Source organism: Lacerta agilis, chromosome 12 (genome assembly GCF_009819535.1).
Source record: "Lacerta agilis isolate rLacAgi1 chromosome 12, rLacAgi1.pri, whole genome shotgun sequence".
NCBI lineage: Eukaryota > Metazoa > Chordata > Lepidosauria > Squamata > Lacertidae > Lacerta > Lacerta agilis.
In genome coordinates this window covers 26,328,879-26,348,606 of record NC_046323.1, presented here as the reverse complement: position 1 = coordinate 26,348,606, position 19,728 = coordinate 26,328,879, and the positions used below count along the sequence as shown (strand labels likewise).

Below are 19,728 nucleotides of genomic sequence, written 5' to 3'. Positions count from 1 at the left end.
TGTGGTACACTGATGAATACTACAACCATGTTGGTGGTGCCAATCACATGTTGTTGCTTTTCACATCCAGATATTGCCTCCTCTCCCAGAATGCAAATCAGTAAAGGTGCAAAGATAACTTTATTTTATGTATTATTCAGCTATACTCCAGGATAGTATTTTGTCTTCAGAGATTTTGAAATCACTTGGCCTGGGTTGAAAGTGTACTGAATATAACCACACTATTGAACACTACACATTTAACACTGGCAGCAATTATTAATACCTGTTGTGGTAAGTATCTTTTCCCAGGGAATCTGTCTGGATGATGGATTAAGTTACATTGTTAAATTCAGCTTCAAACATTATCTCATACAATTAGCCAGACATAATTAGGCGTTAAAGTGAGAGGGTATAATAGTCAATCATGATCTTGTTAATCTTGTGGCCTGTGCTGATTCCCATAAGGTGAAAGCCAAAATGGACTACAGCATTTTTATTTGACTAGTATTTATGAATTCATGTATCATTATCTAAATATTACCTTTGATTGAGATCTCATTAAAGGTCTCTCTGTCTCATATCAAAATGTCAATAACCCTCCTTAGATAGGAAATGTCATTGACTAAGCCTGTACTTATTAATCTAATAACTTCAAAAATGATCACTGTTGCCTTTCAGAAAATAATTTCTTCTCATTAGACCCCCATTGTCAAGTTTTTTTGGGGTTTTTTTTCTCTCTTAAAAAATTAGCACCCATTCTTCAAAGGTAGATAATGAAAGGAGAATGTAAATAGTTGGTTCTAGAAAAGATGCCATAATCACCTCAAATGGTTATATAATACATTGGGGGGGGGGGATTCTCTATAGCATTTTAACATTACATTGCCAGCTCATATTTTCCTTCCTCTCACCATATATTTTTTGAAACAAAATTTGAACAATAAAAAGAAAATTAGCATCAACAGCTGAGTTGTTTATTTCTCCAGAATAAAAATGGTTGGGCTTAGTGGGCAAGTGTCTCCTTTTGGAAAGACTTACATGTATTCAACATGTTCATAAACAGATCATCTAAAATACCAAGCTAAGATACAAGGCTTCACATGTGCTCCCACACTCACCCAGAGCTCTTGAGCAAATTCCCATTAAGTTCAATGGAAGAAGTATGTCCTTTCATACATTCAGGGGGGGGGGAGATGATTTGGTGTTGCATCATCATAATGGACCAGATGTGCACCTGGAATGATCTTCATTCATTCTTTTCATCTTCCTTTCAAATAACTGGCTTTGTATATTAGACTGACACAACAACCATATTTTTTAATTTGTGCCAGGTGCTATGACATGGGTGCACCCTGATCAACTGAAACCAGCATCAAATATTGACGTCAAGTTTTCCCAATATATGTATATTGTCCCAAGGGGAGAAAACGCCTCAAACTGGCAATAAGAAAAATCTCTGGAATCACGAACGCATGACGAAATAAATAAATACCCATGTTCATTTAATTGCCGTCTTGGCTTTAAAATACCTCTGTGATGAGAGCCACTATGCCTCTAAGTACCAGTTGCTGAGGAAAAATAGGATGCTGGACTATGCTGGATTTTGGTCTGATCCAGAATAGGGCTCTACTACCTGTGTTATGCTCTTACAACAGGAATACAACATCTGAAATGAGGAGCTGTAGAATTCATTATTTACACTGTGCCTATCACTACATTATGTGCCAAATAAAATCTACCATCAAAGGTTATATGCAATCAAAAACAAAGCGAAACAGAATGCAAACATTCTGGAATTAACCCATATTGTCCAATATTTAAGCAGAAAATCCTTAACAAGACATTCATGGGAGGAAATACTTCACACTGTTATACTTCAGTGACTGTTAGAAATAATGTTATCAATATGAGAATGTATCACAGTTATGGTAGATTATTATTAATACAGCACCATGATGAACTGTTAATCATTACTTAGTGAATTACAAATCTCATATAGAGAAAATAATGCCATAAATAATGAACAGTATATACGGACTAACATAACTATCAGCTAATTATACACCACCTAGCTGGCAGTTACATTCATCCAAGCTTTTAGGTCTCTGTATAATTCTGAATTTGTAGTTGAATATTTGCTTTTCTTCATGTAGCTTCAGTATTCTCTCCCCCCCCCCCCTTCTCATATAAAATGCAGAGGTACTCCAAAGCGGTATTCTGTAGTGCCGTTTTAATAAAATATTCAACTGCTTAGATCTTGTTCCTGTGATCTATGCAGAATGCAAAGAAGAGCATAGGGTTGACCCCAGGGCTCTCTAAGTCAACAAGCTCAGGAGAGCTCTAAGAATGTGGCTGGTTTCATTCTGAAGGAAAGCCCATACGCAAAACAAACAAACAAACAAACAAACACAGGAGTATTTGAAAGGAGCGAACCCTTGATGGACCACAGCACTAACACTGGAAATAAGCCTCTGTTTGCTGTTTTAATGGGAAACGTTTGCATGGCTATGACTGGAGATAAGACTCTGCCTGCTGCCTGGTTCCAGACAGGGTTCTCCCCCTGTTCTACCTGGAGATGCCTGGGGTTGAACCTTCGGCCTTCTGCACACAAAGAAGATGCTCTACCACTGGCTCTCTAGCCATCTCGGGCTTAGAAGAATGCCTTGGTCTCTGATATTGAAAACCAGGAGAACCAGCAAGGTAGGGGCTCCCACTATTCATTTCTCAGTCCATGGCAGCTTCCATTCCACCGGAACGGCTCTAAATAATCAGTTTCGGACAGAAAAGCCTGAAGATGAGATGCAATCATGTGCGCTGACACTTCAGATTCTACCCTTACTTTACACCTCAGCTTGGGAGTCATTTCGCTGACGAGGAGTATTTAAATGTATGAAATAAACAAAATCATCAAGGACCGGCTTGTATCATAGTTCGTTTTTAAGTGAGGACTGAAAACTTGGTGGTTACAACAGGGTTTGGGGACACAGGCCTGCAAATATATGTTAAGCTGTTTTTGTTGCTTTTATTAAGTTTAGACTTCCAATACATTTTCAATGCTTTTAAAATTGCAGCTGCAATTTTTGTTATAATTTATTTATTTATTTATTTATTTATTTATTTATTATTATTATTATTATTATTATTATTATTATTAGTCCCTTTGATGGTATTCTGATGTTCAAAGCAGGATATAAGTATTTTTAACAAGTACGTAAAAATAGGCTGAAATATATATATATTTAATTATATTTTATATATAATTAAATATAATTTTTAATTATATTTTAGTTATAGGCTGAAATATATACATTTTAAAGGACTAGGTGCACTAAAAGGTTTCCTCTTCCTTGCCTTGTATTTCTTGTTTGTTCTGGGTATCACTTTGATTTACTGCCTTCGCGTTTAGATGAGCATCAATTACAAGTCTGCACTGCCATCTTAGCGTCAGAAACACCAGTGTATTTGCTTGTAGTACATGTGGGTGATGGTAATAAATCCCCATCTAATATAAGATTAAGTTATGATCCTAAGTTGTTGTAGCTCAGATTCTTTTCCCATTCTGGAAGAATATATTAAAGTTATGGAATGAAACATGAGGCTAAAAACTTAAGAGGATTGTGAAGGGGAACTAGACCCATAACAACGCCAAATTTATGATTATGTGAACTAAGCGGTCATTTTTTTCCCCTATTGGCAGAATAAGAGGCTCTTAGTGACTGGCTATAGTTGAAGGATATTAAATCATGACCATGCAAATTTCTATTTGATAGTGCATTTGGATGGCAATATATTAGGTGTTGTAAAAGTACACTTGTCTTTGCCGTAGACCTTTGCTACCATATGATAATAACTTTTAAGAGAATACATACAAATTTCTATTCATCAGCAGTACTACAATGAATGAATTTTGTCTCAATATGGTAGACCAGTTTAAAAACAAAAACAAAAAACGTTAAGACTTAAGGCATGCTTCTCAAAGAATCCAGAGAACATTTCTTGTTAACTCTAGTTGTTCTCACTGAATTGCTTCTATGGTTGGTTTATCTTGATTTATAAGCTGCTCTGCCACCGTATTATCTAACCCCTGTTCATACATGATCTGAAATGGAGTGTCTCTTCACGTGGGGTGGGGTTGCTGCCTCCCCTCCTCACAAATAGACAAGTAATTGCAGGTGCCCGCTTGTACGTATGGGAACCTGCTCCCCGCCTTTTGACGAGTTGGGTCACCACATTCTGCACCAGCTAAACTTTTTAAGGTCAGCCCCAAACTGACTTTTGTAATTAATTGTTACAAGGCATGGCCATCACTAGCTTAAGTGGCTTGGAGAAAGGATTTTAAGGGTTGCGGAGAATAAGTTTTGTCAGTGGATTTCAGCTATCAAAACTGTGATAGTTTTCACAGGCTGTGTACCTCTGGTGACGAAACTGCTAGGAACAAACAAGAGGGAGCTGGTGTAACTAGGACACTCTGGGTTGAGTACTGGATAGATTAGCAAGAAAATACAAATGCAAAATAATGAGTAAGTAGTATAGCTCTAGGAATAGCTGAGAATCACATAGCAATCATTTCATCCCAAACGAAAGTGGTTCTGTGTTAAATGTCTTCTGTATTTTTCCACTCATCAATATAATTCTAACAAAATATCTGGCCACCTCCTTTCCATGCATACTCCCCCCTAGTTACGGTAAGATGCTGCTTTTCATGCAGACAGCTCATTGATCAATCAGCTTTAGCACTGTTGACTCCAGTGGTCACCACACTTCCCCCTGCCCAACAGACCACTTGAAATTTGCTGAGGGTGCTGGCAAACCACTTAATTATTTTTCTGCCTGTTGTCGCAAATTGTAATGCATGGCGCTAGGAGCTGCATGATTTTTAATTGCAATTTTACAGGGATGCTGTGGAATCCCTGAATGAATCTTGTGGACCACGGGTGGTCTGTGCACCACTGTTTGGGAAGCCCAGTCTATGCTGAATGTCAGGAGCAACTCTTCAAGATTTCAAACAGGACTTTCCCCCAGTTCTATCTGGGATTGAACCCTAAGGCTGTCTACAGGCAAACTATGAGCTCCACCACGGAGTCATGGCCCTCCCCCAATGCTAACACTATTTATTTGGTTGCTGTGTCATCCAGAAGATCAGTAATGGATTCAAGGAAGTGATAAATAGATTGCACCTTTTTAAGTCAAGTAACATATGGAAGCAAGCCTAATTCTGTCCATTAAAACAAAAGAATATATTTAAGAAACCTTTTTCAGCAGTGTGCCTTTGAAAGTCTGAATATTTACCAACATGACAGTTAAGAGGTGTTAATGAATGATTCATAGTTTATATTTGTATAGGCACCACTAATTTAGAGCTACAGCTCTTCATATGAGCCATTAGGAACTGTGTGATTATATTGCCCATACATGAACAGGTGGAAGAGCTTGAGAAAATAATTCTATTTTGACTATGTAAATAAATTTATGCAAATTGTTTCATTTATGTATTCCTTTTTCTAGACAAAACTGTATATAAAATAAATTATCTGTGCTCAGTCATCCCTCACTCTGAGCATCAATTCTGAACAGTTACTTAGAACAGCAAAAACAAAACACAACAAAAACCACAGAAGAATAAGCACAATTCTTACCACTCCAATGGAAAAGTAATTATTGATGATGCTGTAAGGCACTGGGTCTCCTTTTTCATCTTTATCATTAGGTATGACCTCAAATTTCCACCTGTCGAGCAAGATCTCTGTACTGTTCTCAATATCTTTTAGGATCTTCAGAAGATTCTCGCCTTCATATCCTGCAAAAACGCATACACGCCGACTTTTAAACAGGACTGCCTTTGCCCTGGTAGTTTTATTTCCTCACACAAATTTAAGCACCACAATCTCACCATGTAAATTGTGGAAACCCAGTTTTAGCATAATATGGAAGTTTCTTCAGCCCCGCAGGGCTGATACCATGCCTGAGCTACCATTTCCTTACAGAACTGATGCCAACGTCCACTGCCAGTTGGCCACATCAATCCAGCTCTTGTAGTGGTGGAACCACCATCCACCCTTTCCTCCTCACAAACTTACCTGTGGCATTATAATGGCCTGGGATCCAAGTGCTGCCCGAATAACAAAAAACATAGCACATGACAGCCACCCAGCACGGTTTGGAGACAGTGGCTCCTAGTCTCCTTGATTATTACAGTACCAGACAGCCATGGTGTGTGTGTGTGTGTGTGTGTGTGTGTGTGTGTGTAGAAGTGACAGCAGCTGCTGAAAGCTATAACAAAGGGCGGCAGCAAAGTAAGGCAGAGCAGTTGCAATCAGCAACACTATACAAAAACCCAACTCAAACCTGGTGATGGCTTTGCTCCAGGCCAAGAAACTACAAAAACAACTTCAGCTTTCCACCAGACTAATGCAAAATAGCTTACCCTGCTTTCGTGGAGCCTAAATTAACAATGGCTTAGAATTTCTATTTATTGCATTTCTATGTGACTTTTCGTCAAGGCACCCAATAACATAGTTGAGAACAGTCTAGTTCATCCAGTCATTGGATATACATGTCTGCCAAGCAGACTTTTTCTTTCCTAAAGCACTGAAAGGGATTGGGGGCCTTCTACATCCTACATATCAGCTCCTGCATGACACATGGAAAAACACTTAAAAAAAAAAAAGAGTGGGTTTCTGATATGGTATTGAGGTGTGCGATTAAAGGAAGTGAGAGGGAATCAAATAAAGGCTCGAGGTTAAGTTCATGGGTGGTTTCACCCTTCCTGCACATTCCCCAGAACTGCCTAAAACCCCTTGAAGCAGTCTCATGGGCTCAGCACGGAGGTAAAGTAGCACTACGCACCATCTTCCCCAGAGCCCATAACATTTTATTATTCTCTGTGGCTGCTCCCATCTTGTGGAATTCCTTCCCAAGAGAGGTTAGATTTGTTATCTTTCTGCTAGCAGGCTAAGTCCTTCCTGCTAAGTCCTTCCAAAGACAGGCCTTTGGAAGCCAACATGCAGGCAGAGCTGATCACTGGGTTGCTGTCTTGGTAAATTGCATTTCAACAGCTGGTTTTAAACATGATAACATGATGCAATGTGTTTTCATTGTTGTTTTTTTTTTTAAAGCAAAGTTCGCTTTTACTCTTTTAACAAAATAGAAAATTCTTTCCAGTAGCACCTTAGAGACCAACTGAGTTTGTTCTTGGTATGAGCTTTTGTGTGCATGCACACTTCTTCAGAAGAAGTGTGAAGAAGTGTGCATGCACATGAAAGCTCATACCAAGAACAAACTCAGTTGGTCTCTAAGGTGCTACTGGAAAGAATTTTCCATTTTGTTTAGACTATGACAGACCAACACGGCTACCCACCTGTAACTTTTACTGTTTTGTATTTCATAATTGGTATTTTCAAACGTAAGCCACCTTAATTCCCAACTTGGGAGGAAGGCAGGGTATAAATATAATAAATAAATTGCCTTTATTAGTTGTAGCTAGCTTTCAAAAGGAGCAAATGCATGCCTCTGTTAAACAGAAACACCTTATTTAATAAGATCAGAGAAAGCTGAGAAATCTAATCTGAGGAAAATCTTTCCATAAAGATTTTAAGTAATCACGCTACTTAAAAGTCCTTCATCAGTTGTGAATTGTTAAAAAAAAAATATGGCTGCAACTATGTGATAACCATCATATGTCTATAGTGTTTGAAAGGTTGCCTTTTTTCTTTTTTTCTTTTACTATGTGGGCACAAAACAGTACTGTTTTATTCTGTGAACCGCCCTGAGATGATGAAGGGTGGCATATAAATCTGATATATAAAATAAAATAAACAAAATAAAAAATACTGTGTCTATTATCTTCCCTACAAATGCACACTGCACACATGCTTGTTTCATAAAAAGGAGAGGGGAGTGGGTCAATCCTTTTAAAAGATAATGAGATCTTATTGTCTTACTATAAAAGCTAATAAATTAGTACTGCCAAGCAATGCATTCAGTAGCAACGAATCTGATTCTGTAAAATTGCTACAGGTTATTTGTTTAATAATATAATTCATAATCCACGCCAGGAGTTTGCACCCCACCGAGAAGGGAAAATTACTCACCAGCAAACAAATTTGTTGGCCTCTCTTCTGTTCTCCAATCCTATGGAAAAGTTTCAGGAGGGGGGGGGGAATCAGTGTTGTGGCAACAGCTACCAGGGAAAAGGAGGCAAAGAATAGTGAAAAGAAGAGAACTTGAGGGCTTATTGTTTTTTGTGTTTTTCCCCCTTCTAAACAGATGGCTTTCTAAGTAGTTAAGCGCAAGTCCAGAGTGGGCAGTCCATAAAGAAAGAAGTAACAGAGTTCAGTGATGGAGGTCCAAGAAGAGGGACGGTGACAAAATGAATTACCACTGTGCAGACCTGCATTGTTAGGCACACCCCTACTCTCTCCCATTCTGCAGAACATTCCAGACAATCAGAGGAAGAGGAAAGAAGCTGCAAAAGGAAGGAGTCTACCAGTTAGGCAGCTTATGAAGTACACGGATAAATGTTTTCTCCTCTTGCTGGCATATCCACCTGTCTGGCAGAGCAGCTTAATCCGCATACCGGCTTTTACATAAAGCCTGAAAACATAGTCCTTGCATGAAGTGGCTATGCATATATACATGCAGATTACCTCCTCTGTGAAAAAGGAAGGATTAAGGCTTTCAGCGGCTACTAGCCACGATGGCTATGTTCTCCCTGCACTGTTCAAGGCAGGGTGCCTCTCAATACCAGTTGCTTGGAACGTCATCTGCAAAGAGTGCTATTGCAGTCGGATCCTGCTTGCAGGCTTCCCACAGGCATCTGGGTGGCCACCATAAGAACAGGATGCTGCACTAGATGGGCTTAATGCAGTAGGGTTCTTCTCACATTCCCAACCAAGTACATTCTTTTGTGGAAGAAGGTGAAATATTTACAGTTTGGATTACAATGGACTTCTGTAAATAAGAGATTAAGAAATACGAGTGGCACGTGTGAGCTTTCATCACTCACACATAGAAGGATGTTTATAGCTGCTATAGAAATTAAATGTTCTTTTTACATGCAGAGAATGCCTGTCAAGATAAGAGATGCTTTAGATGAGGTTGGGTGGGTATTTTTGAAGTCATATCAAAGTCCCAGAAAGGTTGGCTTTCATAATTTTGAGTTAGTCTGCCTGTGGGGGGGGGGGACAAAAACCCAGAGGGCTACACCTATGGGACTTTCAGGTTAACTGTTGAAGTGAGTTTCAGAAAGAAAGAAAGAAAGAAAGAAAGAAAGAAAGAAAATGTGGATCAACTACATAGACAGGCAATGATCCTAATTACGACCAAAATCTAGTCATATTTAAGGCCGATTGCAATCGGTGAGACAAGATTATTTTGACTAATGTACCAATGCTTTCAGAATGGCTTAACACAACCAGCTTTTCTTGGATTGGGACCAAAAGTTTACATAGCCTACATTTCCAAAAGGAAAAGCATTAAAGAAAAGATATTTAAGACAGCAACATGAAAGGCATAGCTAAAATCTGACCCAACTCTAAACATAATGTTAGGACCTCTGATGAAAACTCCAGTTATTATTTTTAAATAATATTAATAATAATATTATTAATAATAATAATACACATTTTCTGAATAATTTGATTATACTACAACTGCAATAGTTTGTGATTAAGCCTTTCATGCTAACCAGCAGATTTGTTATTTGAAAATAATTCTTTTTTGAGATATTCATATAATTTCCTAGAACATGATCTATAACATTACATGAGTAAAACAGCAAGATGTAGAAGAAAGTGATTTGGAACAAGACAGACCAAGAAGAATCATTCAGGCTCTGAGGTATGTGTTCAAGACCAGCTGAAGACAACCAAGATAGAAATAATTTTTTTTCCTATTCAAACTAGATATATTTGTGATCAAAGAGTTACCACAAAATTGGATAAAACTTAGTTGTTGGGTTTTTTTTTTTTTTTTTGCATTGCAGCAAAGATTCTCAACACCAATACTAGTGAAGCTAGAAAGAGACCAAAATATATGTGCATAGGCAGGCAGGATCACAGTGAGCACAAAGTTCATGGTGTGAAAGTGTGAAAGCTAACCAACAGTGTCAAAAAGCTATAACCAAACAAAGATAGTAAGTGGGACTTTGAAGCCCTGGACAGAGGAACCAGAGGAAGAGGAAACAGTCCAAATGTAAAAGATACCACTTAGTTAAAGCTATGAACTTGCAGTGGAAGAGTGAAGGTAGGAAAACAAACAAACAGCTGAAGACTTTTTGGAAATTGGCATTGAGGACATAGTTAGTGAAAGAGATAGGGATGAAATAATTTTCATTTATCGGTGACTGTATTTTTATCCTCCTCATTTGTTTAGGAAGCTCAGAGAAGCTTTCATGAATCTTCCATGCAGGAACTGATCATGTTCTCACCGGCTTTACTTCAGCAATGTAAGAGGGTCAGGTGCTCCCTTTGTAATGCTAGATACAAAGTTTCAAATGTAAGGGATCTAGAAGTGTCTTCTGGAGACTGAAATGTAGACAAGCATAATAAAGGCCATTTACAGACTGCTTTGACACCTTAAAGCGGTATAACTTACATAATCACAAGGCCTCCTGTTTCCTTGGCAATATCTTTCTCACGGCATCTTGTGTAAGTTTCTACTGTCCTCCCCTTTATATAGTGCTGGATCTACAAAAAAATGTGTGGGTTTTATTTATTCTTTGCCTCCAGGAATCCTGGTAGATAGCACCAGAAGACTGATTGTCTGAAATCTACTGCAGGATGAGAAAAGAAGGAAAGAACTAAAAAAACAAAAAAAAACAAAAAAAACACCTTCCAATATATTAGCATTGCATGATTTGAGACTTGGTTTTTAACATTCCTGAACAAAAATAGCACTAAACTTCGGATCATTTTTTTCAGGAAGGCCAGGAGCAAAGAGACAAGCTTTTGTTTCTAGATTTTGGGGCGGGGGGGGGGGCACAATGCTTTTATATTATGTACAATCCCGCTTTAAAAGATAGACATAATTGCTATTTAGAAATATCATGATTATAAACTCATAGAAATTGCTAACTTCTCAAACAAAATAGAAAATTCTTTCCAGTAGCACCTTAGAGACCAAAGAACAAACTCAGTTGGTCTCTAAGGTGCTACTGGAAAGAATTTTCTATTTTGTTTCGACTATGGCAGACCAACACGACTACCCACCTGTAACTGCTAACTTCTTGTTAGCCCTGTGAAGGTTTGGAGCCACAGGCTCAATCCCTGACCTCTGCATATTCATCCAAACTTCCGTACAGAGCCTGTACAGAAGATTGGATGGATATACAGAAACGGAACCAAAGGCCTTGGTCCACAAGTTCATTTTCCCTAATATGTTATCAGCAAAAGGCTGCACTGACATCACTACAGAATAATATCACTCATGCATCTGCCATTCTGATTTTATGGGTTTGTCTTACATGCAGTAGTGTTAAGTGCTGACGTGCAGTAGTGAAACCAAGTGAGATCTTGTGCTAAGAAAGTGGGGGGGGGGCGAAGTCAGGTTAGTTTTGTTCCAATTCCCGGGGACACTCCACTCCCAAACTTCTAACGATGGTTGCAGAAGAAGATGCAAGGCACTGCTGGCTGTATGTTAAAAGGATGGAGAAATTGGCTTGGTTTGGTAACTGACTGCCCCTTTCTGGACTACTACATGAAGTGAAACACAAGTTATCTTTTGAAATTGACACCACTCCAAATATCGCAATGCAACTTTGCAACCAAAAAAACGCTCACACAAAAGCAAAGGTGTGCCCAAAATGATTCCATCATCGAAAACCATGTACCAAAAAATGCATTACATTGGAGAAAGATGCATAAAAGCATACATATTAGGCAAAACAGCAAACCAAAAGGAATACACACTGGGCTAAATTCACAGTAAAATACACATATGGAACTTTTTAGTGAACAAAAAAATCAAAGTGATGTGGAAAAGGGGAGGACTGAACTTGAAACTGAAAAGTGAGAGGAACCAAAATTGACGGATCTGTCCATCCCTAGCTTTCCCTACTCCTCCTACCAGAGTAGTGCAATGTTTTTTGGCTGGCATGACTGTGATGTGCAGGCACTGAGAAGGAAACATCAAGGCGACAATGCTAAATAAAACCAGAGCTGCCATGTTTGAACCAATGAACCACTGCCTGATTGCATTGCTTTGGAAAAAAAAGTATTCCATACCCTTAAAACACGAATGGTGGTTAAAGAACTGCATGCAAGATACATTTACAAAGGAAATTTTTTCTACATGTTAGCAAGTGAAATAATCTTTTATTTACCTCCTCCCCATCTCAGACACCTGGCTAAGTCATTCCCAGTTCCAAGGGGAAGAATAGCAACTGGAGGGTGCTTAATCAGATTTGCTTTTTCTGTGGATAAAAGAAGTAGATACTGTTAAATGGTAAAAAGCAGGTGAGCCAATGTATAGATCAAACAAGTATTTAATTGCATAAATATTGTGGTCAGATAATGTTTTGACTCAACCATTAGGCTCTATTACTGAAGGGGAGGGGGAAACAGCCTTCCAAATTAATTGAGTTATCATTTTTCCTGCAACTGCCATTCTCATACATTATTCCATTATTTATTATTTTAGACACTTTTGGCATATAGCCTATTAGCCACTGCTTCATATTTCAGTGGGAGAATCAAACAGCTCTAGAGCTCTGGCACTTTCTGACTTATATTGGAAAAGAAGCAAAGAAGATAATATTTCAACTTCTTGTTCAAAGTGGCCATCTTTTGATAACTGTTATTCTCTATAAGGTAATTATTGAACAGATCAACCCAATATGTTTATTTCATATTTAATAAAATCTATATACCATTTGATTGTTAAAGAAAAACACCTCTAAACTGTTCCATATCCACCTTTATATGAAGCCAGGGTACATTATAAATCAAGTAAATACATGAATAGATGCAAAACTAAAAAGAAAAAAGAAAATGCTTACTTTCTGAAGTGAGTACAGTAATTACAAAGAGATATATACACTTCATAGGTGCTTGGAGGGACCCTGTAATCTCATTGAATAGGAAAATTGCACAATCCCCCCCCCCCATACACACACTATTCAGGTGTGCTTTCATGGGGTTGAAGTGAATGGCATGGCTAACTTGGGTTCATTCATTTCAATAGGTCTGTGCCAAGTTGGCTACTCAAGTTGGCTACAACCTACTGTCTATTCCAAAGGTCAAATTGATTGAATAGGAGTTCTAAGTTGCTTCAAGAATCTACTTTCTTAGAACAAAAACTTTATATAGAAGGTCGGTGGCAGCATCAGACACCCTGAAATGAACAGCTCAATAAAATTAGTCTCTCTGTGTGTGAAGGGGGGGGGGCATTCAAGATTCTGGCTAAAATGGGGACTTTCAGACCAGTCAGGTAAGCTGTATTGATGGTTCCCACAACAGGACACAAATAACTGACCCTAATGGTCTTACTGATTATGAGCCAGCTTCCAGCGTTCCTATGACATAGAAAAAGAATACTCCTATACGTCTTCATATTAAGAGAGCCAATTTTAATGAGGCATATGCTCTAATACTGCCAAAAGTCCAGTGTAATGAAAGAGGATCAGCTCTAAAATGAGATATTCTCTATAAACAATATGTGGAAATGGTTAGAGAGCTTAAGTTAGAACTTCAACCTCCTCTTTCAAAAATTCCCCAAACACTCCTAACCAACTTCCTTTCTGCAGCCTCCCCTCTTTTGATTACTTTAGCAAGGAGCAGAGGAAGTTTCCCTACCTCTGGAGAATCGCAAGAGTCAACTGTACATAAAGCTCGAATCGCAGGCCTTTGATAAAAGGTTCGAAAAATATAGTTAATTGCTCAAAAAACGGCACGTTACCTATGCAGTCCAAAATCCATCCCACAGTTCCATCTCCACCACATGCTAATACTCGAAAGTCAGACACATCTCGGAAAAAATTCAACCTGAAAGAAAAAGGACGTGTGTGAAGTTATGACCCGCAACCTTGTTCTCTCAATGCTCTGTGGACAGAATACTTGCGCAGCAGTTCTGTCTGCTCAGCTTGCAAGCACGCACTCCATAATGAATATAATTCTCAGATACAACAGGCTATGCTATAAGGGAACCAGTCATAAGATGCTAATTACTGCAAAGTGATCCAATAAAATTAGTTTCATTATAACATGCAGTTTATTATGGCGAGCAGTAAAATATTCATCTCCTGGGAACTATATTTTAATGTACGAAGATTAACTAGCATGTAGATGCCAAGGAGCTGTAAAGAACATCGTTTTTCAGAGAGGGATCTATGCAGCCTATGGCTGACTTGCGAGAGTTTTCAAATGATTTCCAAAGCCAAATTAAAACAAATGGAACACGAGCCCCATTCACATGTTACTCACTAGCTATGGTAAAATGCTGTGAAGCAGGCATCATGCGGTTACTAAGGAGCGAGGCCCTAGCTGTGGTGTTGTCCTCAACTGAGGAACTCCTGGCCCTGCCCCTGGCACAAACAGCAGCCTGGGTGTAGGCTTCCAAGTAATCAGAACACCAACATGACTCAATGCCCTGAAAACATGGAAGTCTACATGCAAGCAGATACTCACCCGAAGGCTTCTTTTCAGCATACAGCTATATGCTAATACAGTCGTGCCTGTTAGTTCCCGAACGTTTTAGCTCCCAAACATCGCAAACCCAGAAATGACTGTTCCTGTTTGTGAACTATTTTTGGAAGTCGAACGTCCGATGGGGCTTCTGCGGCTTCTGATTGGCTACAGGAGCTTTCTGCAGCCAATCAGAAGCCGCGCTTTGGTTTCTGAACGTTTCGGAAGTCAAACGGACTTCCGGAACAGATTCCGTTTGACTTCCAAGGGCTATATAGTGAAGTTACATGAACTTCAACAAAATGAGCAATGCTTTCCAAACTGCTTATAATGTATGGGAAACAGCCCTACTAGAAAAGTTAACCAACAAAACTTAAATTAGCATGAGGACAAAGGATGTCTTCAACCCATTGTGGTTCCCCCTTTATCACATACACAGCACAAGAAGACAATGACCTATCCCCCCCCCAACAGCATATGAATCAATATTGCTAATCTGACCCAACAACCATCACCTCATGCATGCAAAAAAAAAAAAAACCCACACTGCAACCAACCAGGCACTGGACCCTCCAAACTATTGCAATGCCAATGTAAATAATTAAATGTACAATAAAGGGCCTAATCACATGATGTTGGCATGATACCCTACAAAAACGCTATGCAATAGAACAAAACTTTACCCACCCATCTCTCTCCCCTTTTTCTCCCCCCAACTGCGTGATGTGTTTGACCATAGTGTTTCATACAATACACAAATTGTGAAAAAGACTCTATGAATAAAAAATGGAGGTGCTATATGCACTTTTCCATGTTTATCTGGTTGTTTTGTAACACAAGAAAATCTTTAATAAAAACCAATTAAAAGAATTTTTACATCAGATTACTTGGCTGATAAAGTTCTAAGCTGAAATGTAGATATGTAATTTAGTTGTTATTAAGAATGCACATGTGTAATCACAGAAGATACACACATGTATTTATATCTGAACTACTGGTGTATTGTGTATTTCCATCAATAAATTTCATGAATGTCCAGTATGCTCATAAAATAGAGATGACAGATACAGTGAAAGAAAAATAAATTACTTCTGTTAAATAAACTGTTGTTTTTTTGGGTGAAATTGTTTGGGCTGTACATGTTCTAAGTGAAACACACTTGATAAGTCACATAAGTTTCCAGTTCTGCACCATTTATTATCCGTTAATGACAAAACACAATAGAACATGGAAAGAAATCAGTATCAATGACAGGAGGAATAATGAGAGGTAACATCACTACTCATTCTGAAGAGAGAAACTAGCTATGAACATGATATAGGCAGCACCTGCTCAGCCATAATTTACTGACAATATTTTTGCAGGCATAAACTAGAAATAGATACATTTCAAGGACAAATGTATTTATACTGGCCATAGCTTACAAATTTATGAATAAATGTGTGTCGCAGGCTGAAGAAGAACAGAGACACATGTTGAAATAGTAGTACTGAGGTGGACTGTGAGCAATTTTGATAATATGGGCCCTAATCAATACTTGAATTCCAAGAAAGGCCTTAGCAGTCATGATTTTTTTTTTAATTCTTATTTATGTATTTTTCTTTTTTAAAGGAAGTTCATCCCTGGTTAAATAAGGAGAACATTTTACAAGCAATAAAGAAATACTTAATTTAAAAATTGCAATTATACTTGTTTATAATAAGGAAATGGTTGGTTGGTTGCTTGTCATTCCCCCCAAGACATCGCCTATAAGCTTCCAACCACCCTCCAATTCAATGCACACAAAGACAACGCACAGTACTGTTTATCTAGATTTGACCCTGTTCTCCATGTAAACAGCTGAGAGTGGATTACATCCAGATAGTCTACAGGGCCAGGCACTGTAGGTTTGTGTCATTTAGCCCCACACAATTCTCTGGTCCATGTATATAGGTTTGAATATATAGCTGTGATCCACAAGCAGATGGTGTCTCCCCACCATTTTAATTTGACCTGTTTCCTGTCCTTCTGGTGTTTATCTACTATCTATGCAGATTTGATGCACATATATGCCGACTCAGATAAACTGAACTGATGGTGGCCAGCCACAAATGGAAGCACCAGTGATACCTACTTGGCAGCACCCTTAAACATCCTTCTAAATTCATTGTTCGACCAAGATACCTAGATTGTATTGGTGGCCAATAGGGATGCCTGCAAATATGAGCATGCTGGCTTGAATGGCAGAACGCAGAATTGAGATGACCCACCTCAAGCAGGCCACCTGCTGCGATTCTGCTTGTACCCCAACCCTGCTCTCAAAGTATCTATTGCACCTTCTTCTCCTCCAATATTTTCTAAAAGGGGAAGGTGATAGCAGAAAGCAGAAAATGGCAGTGAACAAGAGAAAAGACCTGATGGACATACCCTGAGGTAGGAAATGATGATTTGAGTGTCTTTTGTCAATAGCAGCGATGGCAGCAAGCAGAGGAGAGACGATTTTCCAGCTTGTAGCCCAACTATATTATACCTGTCCGGTCTTGGGGAGGATGATCAGTTGTGGAAGGGAAATGGGAGCAGACTGGGGACTTGGATGACCCCAGTGGGCCCTAGCAGCCTGGGGGATGAGAGATGTGGGCCCCAGGAGATGTCTAATTCTTAGGGTGGAGGCTGTGAGCTGGAAGATTGAGGTTCAGATCCCAGGGAGGAGCCAAGCAGGCTGTGAGAAGAATGTTCTACCCAAGAGACACTAGATGCCCCAAGCCGAAAAACGACTGCAGTGACACCAACTTCTGTGAGTGAGGAGCCCCTCCATTCTGGAAGGGCAACTGGGAGCCTGTCTGTTGCCGAGCCAGCTCTGCCTCTGCCCCTGTCGCCAAGGATGCAGTGGCACCAGCACCAGAGCCAGCAAGCCTTGTGAAGCCAATCTACTCGAAGGAGCACTTGCTTGCACTGGAACCTGGGCTGCTTACCACACAAACAGCTGTGCCTGCACCACACTTCAAATGAAAGATGCAGAGGGCATGTTGGAACATCTTGGCTTGTGTTTAGCCACATGTGCTAACCGCTGGTGCACGTGTTGAACCTGTGCTTTGTAACCTGATTTATGTACCACTCTGACATATGCATTGAAGCCTTGGGCAGAAATGGTGTCAAGAGTAACCATTCTTCATCCAAGGCAGGCACAGGCAAACTCGGCCCTCCAGATGTTTTGGGACTACAACTCCCATCTTCCCTAGCTAACAGGACCGGTGGTCAGGGTTGATGGGAGTTGTAGTCCCAAAACATCTGGAGGGCCGAGTTTGCCTATGCCTGATCCAAGGTCAGCAGATTCACAAAGGAAATAACTAATGTTGCAATCTTGTGTATCTTTCCCAGTGGACAGAAAGAAGCTTCGAATGATAAAACTTATTTTGCACAAATATAGCATTCTTAATAAGTTAACACAGATACATCAACCAGGGATCCATTTGCCAGATTTTAAAATAGCATGATTTAGACATTGCAAGCATAGAACAGAGTGGACTATGGAATCTTTCTAGGAAAAATGGTGGCCTCTCCGCCAGTTGCACAACTGTTGTTTACTTAGAAGGGAAATAAGGACTGAATTTCAAATGCTTCAGCATAATTAAATCTACAGTAACAGTTGTTGACAGAGCTGGATGGCTCCTATAGAGAGACATAACCACTGAACAGTGAAACTCGTTTCAGGGTAAAAACAAGTGCTCATTACAAATTGTGCAGTGTATCAGAATGGCAATTTTCACGTCACCTTGTTAACTGTGGCTCTTTATAAATATACTGTACTTTTCATATTTAGGCTCAGCTGTTCAGCCTGCATCGTTTCTCCAATTCACACTACTTTTCTCATTACTGATTTTCAAATACCAACTCTTAATATTAACCGAAGGGTTCATTTTGGCCTCTCCAACTTCCAAAGTATGTTTACTAAAATGCTAAGTTACTACTAAAGCAAGGCTTTTTTTTTACTGGAGGACTGGAAAGTACTGAATGCATTGCCCTTTATTTTCTCTGAATGACCCAGGAAAGTAAAGACCTACTAGCCTTTCTGTCCTAGGCAAAGCATTAATAACCCCCCCCCCAAAAAAAAGAGAGTTTAATACACATGACCTGCTCAGCAGCAAGATGAAGAAGACAGACCTCAAGAGTACCCCACCTCCACCAGCAGCACACTTATTTATTTGCTGCCTTTTTATGCCACCTTTTTGTCCGAGGAGCTCAAGGTGGCTTAAATGGATCTGCCTCCTCATTTATTCCCCATAACAACCCTGTGAGGTAGGTCAGGCTGAGAGGAGTGACTGGCCCAAGGCCACCCAGCGAGCTTCATAGCACAGTAGGGATTTGAACTCTGCTCTCTTGGTCCTTGCTCAACATTCTAATCATTATACTACACTAGTTCTCACTATAGGTAAAAAGGGTAAAGGTAAAGGACCCCTGGTCAGTTAAGTCCAGTCAAAGGCGACTACGGGGTGAGGCGCTCACCTCACTTTTCAGGCCAAGGGAGCCGGCAGACAGCTTTCCGGCTCATGTGGCCAGCATGACTAAACCACTTCTGGTGCAACAGGACACCGTGATGGAAACCAGAGCGCACGGAAACGCTGTTTACTTTCGTGCCACAGCGGTACCCATTTATCTACTTGCGCTGGTGTGCTTTCGAACTGCTAGGTTGGCAAGAGCTGGGACAGAGCAATGGGAGCTCACCCCGTCGTGCGGATTCGAACCGCCGACCTTCCGATCAGCAAGCCCAAGAGGCTCAGTGGTTTAGACCACAGTGCCACCCGCTCGCTATGGCTCTCACTGTACCACAGTGTAACTCCTCCTCTGTGCCATGCAAGTTACACTCTGGATCATCGACAATAATTTGTGAGACATGCTGGTCAAATACTGACAATCAACTCATCTAGTGGAAGTGTTTCCAGCCGCAGATTTGCTTGGTCATCTGGACTGACACACTTTAAAGGTTAGAATTAGCACCTCTACTTTCCTTTGGAAACTCACAGGAAGCCAGCGGAGCTGTTTCAACACAAGACAAGACGCGATTAATGCAACCAATGCTTGTGTGTGTTGAAGCAGTCTCTGAGAGGTGTCTGAGGGTGGACCCACAACAAGCATTGTTTGGAGCTGCCAA

General features: G+C 39.8%; 1 protein-coding gene across 2 annotated transcripts in view; it reads right to left on the bottom strand.

The window, feature by feature from the left end:
* The window catches only part of DGKB (diacylglycerol kinase beta), a 223,250-nt gene that overhangs the window by 127,119 nt on the left and 76,403 nt on the right, over window positions 1–19,728 (bottom strand). For both annotated transcript variants that reach the window (XM_033165554.1, XM_033165555.1), the window contains 3 exons: window positions 13,876–13,961; window positions 12,302–12,391; window positions 5,619–5,779 (listed from right to left, as the gene is read on the bottom strand). In XM_033165554.1, coding sequence (XP_033021445.1) covers window positions 5,619–5,779; window positions 12,302–12,391; window positions 13,876–13,961 — 337 coding nt within the window. The remainder of the gene's footprint in view (window positions 1–5,618; window positions 5,780–12,301; window positions 12,392–13,875; window positions 13,962–19,728) is intronic.